The sequence below is a fragment of the Balaenoptera ricei genome, chromosome 2, assembly GCF_028023285.1.
Source record: "Balaenoptera ricei isolate mBalRic1 chromosome 2, mBalRic1.hap2, whole genome shotgun sequence".
NCBI lineage: Eukaryota > Metazoa > Chordata > Mammalia > Artiodactyla > Balaenopteridae > Balaenoptera > Balaenoptera ricei.
Genome location: NC_082640.1, coordinates 163,003,275 through 163,009,274, shown reverse-complemented (window position 1 = coordinate 163,009,274; position 6,000 = coordinate 163,003,275). Strand labels below are relative to the sequence as shown.

At 46.0% G+C, this 6,000-nt stretch overlaps 1 protein-coding gene across 1 annotated transcript in view; it reads left to right on the top strand.

Moving 5' to 3' along the window:
* The first annotated feature begins 2,504 nt into the window (after positions 1-2,504).
* Positions 2,505-6,000, top strand: part of SPTLC2 (serine palmitoyltransferase long chain base subunit 2) — a 120,507-nt gene continuing 117,011 nt past the window's right edge. The window contains exon 1 of the mRNA XM_059914753.1: positions 2,505-2,757. Coding sequence (XP_059770736.1) covers positions 2,629-2,757 — 129 coding nt within the window. The 5' untranslated portion in view covers positions 2,505-2,628. The remainder of the gene's footprint in view (positions 2,758-6,000) is intronic.

Below are 6,000 nucleotides of genomic sequence, written 5' to 3'. Positions count from 1 at the left end.
GCAGCTTTGCCAAAGTCACAAAGCTTCTAAGTGCTGGAGATGGGGCTCCAATCCTGTCTGACTACAGAGCTCTTGCTTCTAATCATTGTGTAACCTCGCTCTCAAAATAAAGAATCCCAAAGCAATGTGACAGACGCCTACACAGGTGTGTATAAAGTTCACAGAGAAGAAAGTGACTGATTTTGCCAAGAGGCTGGAGTTCAAGAAAGGTTTCACAGCTGAAGAGGTTTGAGCAATCTTGGAGGAAGAGAAGAATTGTAAGCCTGGTGCCTTGCACAGTACTTTGCACATGAACTCAGTAAAATGATGATAAGGCAGCTTATGCCTCTGGAAGGAGTTGTTTTCCTGTGTACATGGAGTCTGGGGTGTTTTCTACTGCCTTCTGAGGCATCCCTTTTGTGATTTAGCAACGGTGTGCAAGATGATCAGATCATTTGTGTATTATATCATTCATGTTCACAAAAACTTTGTGAGGTAAGTAGTACAGGTATTAACTTCGTCAGATCGGTGAGGAAGCCAAGGTTGATGTTGCATGACTTGTACAAGACCACACATGGTGAGTAAGTGGCAGAACAAGACAAGGCCCTGGTGTCCTACCCTCTGGAGGGAGGGACCGCCTAGCAGGATTCCTTAATCTAGCCAGGCTCCTTAACTCTTACTCTCCAGTAAGGCATTGCTGTTTCCAGCCTCTATACCTAAGCTTCCAAAGGTTCCCTCTCCCAGGATCACCCGCCCCTTCCTGCTCATTTCCAGCTCTCCAAATACTGCTCATCCTTCAAGATCAAGCTCATTCCACATCTTCCTCCCAGGCCTTCTCTAGCTTCATTCAGCCCACTGTCTAAGCCCCAGTTAAATCCGTTACCCCTACTTCCAACCAGATTCCTGCCCTGAAAACTTCCTGTATAGAAAGTCTAGACTGGTCACTGTCAACCAGTCTTCCTCATCAGAACTCCTGTTGCCTAATCACTCCAGCCTTTGGTCAGCCTTTTATTGTTGTTTACTTTATTTATATTTATTTATTTATTTATTTTAACATTTTTATTGGAGCATAATTGCTTTACAATGGTGTGTTAGTTTCTGCTTTATAACAAAGTGAAACAGCTATACATATACATACATCCCGGTATCTCCTCCCTCTTGGGTCTCCCTCCCACCCTCCCTATCCCACCCCTCTAGGTGTTCACAAAGAACCGAGCTGATCTCGCTTATTGTTTACTTTATGTGTGTACATCTTTTCTCGCATAGAATGTGAGAGGCAAACCATATGCTTCTTTTTTAGCGTCATATATCTATTGCAAAACTGCGCTCTTTGGGATCATAGTGTTTGTTGACTCCAAGAGTATATCTGTGCTGCCTACCTGCTGTTAGATTATTCAGCTTCTAAATCATGAAAAATGGATATCCTGTCAACCCCCTTTCTAAAGCTCCTAGGGGGTGGGGGAAGAATGCAGGGGCATGGACGCATTCAGCAATTAATAATAACCAACACTTAGTAATGTATACTAATTGCCAGGTCCTGTACAAAATACACTACATGTAATAACTCATTAAATCCTCAGGACCTTTATTATTATTCCCCCTGAACAGCTGAAGACATATAGAGGTCACTCAGGTAGTAAGTGGCACAGCCAGTATTCAAACCCAGACTGACTGCAGAGTCCATACTCTTAAACATGACACTAAATTCTTTATGGGTAACCAAAAGTTTCTTGCTACAATGTAGATCCATTTCCTCTCTTTCTAATAACTATGGGAATATAGAGCTAAAGCGATGAAAAATAATATGTATACATTATGCTTCTAATATGAGCCAGGTATTGTGATAGGTGCAAAGTGGCTTATTAATGTAATTCTTGCAATGAGTCTATGAAGCAGGAAGTATTAACTCCATTTTAAAGAATTTGGCTCCCAAAGTGGTTAAACACTCAAGGTTTAGCTTCTGGTTACTGGCAGAGCTGGAACAAGACCAGGTTTCTTGACTTTCAAGGAAGTGTTCTTAAAAGGAAGTTGTACAGAAAACCCTGATAGGGACAGATGTGAAGGGCAAAGAGACACCCGAATCATTACTTAAAATGTGTTAATGTATGATGCATATTGAAGAATGGTGAGGGAATGTCGAAAAAGGCGTACTATAAAAACCCACAGAAGAATTAGCTAATTAAATTAAGGGCTGGGATTCAAACCCGAGAACTTCCCGGGAGGCAAGGGCAGAGAGGGTGCCACCTGTCCAAAAAAGGAAACCCGCTCTAGAGTCCTGCTCCCAGGTCTAAAGGTCGCTTCAGAAAACTCCCTTGACACCCGCGAGCCGCTTTATTCCACCCCGTGATTGGCCAGGTAGGAGCTTGGGGTCCGCCTCCTCCTCCTTCAGATTGGTCAGCGGTCCTCAGGCTCACGATACTCCTGCGCGCCCCGCCTGGTCTCCAGCTCCCGGGCCCAGCCTACGCCGAGCCGCTGCTTCGGCGGGGGAGCGGGTCCCGCCCCCATGTGACGGCCCGGCAGGGAATTGGCGGCGGCGTGCAGCCATTTCCGGTTTCGGGGAGGTTGGAGGGGTGCGGAGCGGGACTTGGAGCCGCTGCCGCCTCGGCCGCCGCTTACGGATACTGTCTTGCGCCTAGTGCTGCCGGGACGATGCGGACGGAGCCCGGAGGCTGCTGCTGCCGTCGCCCGGTGCGGGCGAACGACTGCGTGGCGAACGGGGAGGTGCGCAACGGGTACGTGAGGAGCAGCGCCGCTACTGCCGCAGCCGCTGCCAGCCAGGTACTGTGGGACCAGGCGGCCGGGCCGGGCTGGGGGCGGTGGGTCGGGCCCCGCGGGCTGGCGCCCTTGTGGAGGGGCGGCGAGGCCGGGCGGGGTCGCGGTGACTGTCCGCGGGCCCGGGCGCGGCTCAGGTGTGCTGGCGGCAGTGTCCGGGCGCTGACTGGGCCTGCCCCGGGCCGGAAGGCTCAAGGGCGGCGCTGGGGCTCCCTCCGTCTCTCCGCGCCTGAGGTCTTCCTCTCCTCCCACCCGGAGGTTGGGCTCTACTTCCTCTACCCGATCCCGCCAGAAGTGGGGGCTGCCCCCCAGGAGAGGCAGGGAGTGCCCCCTCGGACCCCAGGAGGATCCCCCCGAGGCTCCCTCCTGTGGCTTTCGGGTGGTTGCTTCCTCCTAGAGCTCTGAAGCCCTCCAGGAAAAACCACATTTAGGATCCTCAGGAGGCAAGGCAAGTTAGGAGGTGGGACCAGGCGGAAACACACCCCGTCTTTTCCTACCACGTACCTACCCCCGTCTACAAGTAAGGCCTTGGACCACAAGTCTGGCAGTGAACCCGGTCCAGAGCCTAAAAAGCGTTATGTTCTTGGCCCGAGGTGAGACCCCATCTCGGGCTCCAGGTTGAGCCCAGGGTCCTGCTGACCCCTTGAGCAAGAGTGCTATCCCACGAGGGGATGGTTTAGCCTGGTGGTGACTTGTGGTGAGTCTGTACTAATTCACCAAGGCTGAATCACCAACCCAGTCCAGGCGGTTCTGAAATATTTTGAAAAGTTCTGAATTCAAGGCAGTAATTAATATCAAGCTTCACGTTCTCTGGACTGACAGCTATTCTGCTGAAATGTGTTTTTAACGATGAGCTGGTTAAAAAGATTCAAGGTCAGTGTTGGTGGAAGAGAGTGTTGAGATGTCTGCAGTTGACTTTGATGCTTATAAATCTCTTTAAGAAATTAAGGAAATCATTTTTTTTTCACAAATAGTCTCTTCCCCACGGCAGGAAATGTGACTGTTGTAATTTGGCATTACCGTAAATATCTGGCAGCCTTCTCCCCCAGTCAGTAGACAGGAGAGATTAGGCCTGTTACTGTTTGGTGTGAAACAGAAAATAAAGCATTTCTCCGGGTCAGGTTGAGATATTAAGACCACAAGAGTTGGGGGGAAATACATAAAAGAGACTTGACCTCCCCTGAAGTTGTAAGGCGTAAGGCAACATAATACACAGATTCAAAAAATTTGTTTTCATTTTTGAAGAAATAATTGTGTGAGACAGGAAGTGATAAGAATCAGCTCATTGTAAGCCATGGAAGAAGTTGTTTTCCCAGCAGTGTAAATGGCTAATAAGACAAAATTGTTGTGGTATAAATTGTAAAAGGGAAACCTAATGGTGGGAGTTAGAAAATACACTGCAGGCCAGTGAGTGCGTTACGATTTTTAAGAGGGAGAAGGAAATCAAGAGCAAGGTGTCCACACGATAGAGGTGCTTTGTGTTTAAGTGCTCTTTTCACTTAACACTTACGTTCTGAGTTAGTAGTAAATCAGATTTCTCCCTCCCATAATCCTGAACAGTTTAGCATTGGTGGGCATGACATTTCTTCAGAGATTGCTGACTGATAAGATGAAGAAATACCAAGTTGCTAACATGAAATTTAAAAATCTGTATAACTGGAAAATCTGCCTGACTTTTCTAATATATTTTAGTGAAAAATTTCACTCAAGGCACAATGGTGGCATTTGGAAGAATGGTCTGGTGGAATGCCCTACAGAATGTTTAGGGCTGCAGTATCCCTTCTAGAAAACAATTTCTCAGGAGTCTTTTTAAAACAAAGACTTTAGGTATGTAGCTTTTACACGAATAGGAGGACTATTGTCTGTGGGGTGTTTTTTTCCCCCCTTTCTTTTTCCTTAAGCAAAAGAAACTTCATGAGAGCAAGAGTATCTTTAAAATATTTTTTAAAGTTGTTTTTGTTTCGATTAAAGTGATATGCTAGTGCTCCAAGCCCTGTGTATTTTTCCCCAGTTTCTGGAGGAAATATTGCCAATTATGCCGTAAAAATACACATAAGATGTCAAGCGCACAGGCGTGTGTCTTGCCTTTACTAAAATAGAGTGTAACAGGGTTTTGTTTTGTTTTTTTTTTATAAACTTATTTATTTTTGGCTGCGTTGGGTCTTGGTTGCTGCACACACGATTTCTCTAGTTGCTGCACACAAGATTTCTCTAGTTGCTGCACACAAGATTTCTCTAGTTGTGGCGAGCAGGGGCTACTCTTTGTTGCCGTGTGCGGGCTTCTCATTGCGGTGGCTTCTCTTGTTGTGGACCACCGGCTCTAGGCACGCGGGCTTCAGTAGTTGTGGCTTGTGGGCTCTAGAGCACAGTCTCAGTAGTTGTGGCGCATGGGCTTAGTTGCTCCGTGGCATGTGGGATCTTCCCGGACCCATGTCCCCTGCACTGGCAGGCAGATTCTTAACCACTGTGCCACCAGGGAAGCCCTGTAACAGGGTTTTTAAACCCAGGATATAAGTTCATTTCCTCACATATTCCACCATTTGTCTTTTAATGAACAGAAGTTAGAAACTTCTAAGATCCCTCTACCCTCTCAGGAGTCTGTATATGCTTGCCTCTTTGTTTGATTTGGGTTTAGAGTTTGAGTAAATAGCTCCTGTGGTAGAAAGGACGTTATGAAACAATCAGACGTTACTGTTTGGTTTTGTTTTCTGGGGTTTTTTTTTCCAATTTTTTTTTTTATTGTGGTAAAATACACATAACATAAAATTTACCATCTTAACCATTTTTAAGTGTACGATTCAGTGGAATTAAATACATTCATAATGTTGTGCAGCCATCAACACCATCCATCTCCATAACTCTTTTCATCATGTAAAACTGAAACTCTATACCCATTAAACAGTATCTCTGCAATCTCCCCTCCTCCCAGTCCCTGGCAACCACCATTCTTTCTGTCTGTAGGAATTTGACTACCGTAAGTACCTCATATAAGTAAAAGTACTTGTCTTTTTGTGACTGACTTTATTTCATTTAGCATAACATCCTCATGGTTCATGCATGTTGTAGCATGTATCAGAATTTACTTCCTTTTTAAGGCTGATTAATATTCCATTGTATCTGTATACCACATTTTGCTTAGCCATTCATGTGTCAGTGTACACTCAGGTTGCTTCCATGTTTCAGTTGTGAATAATGTCACTATCAACATGGATGTGCAACCATGATTCTTTTGGGTATATACCTAGAAGT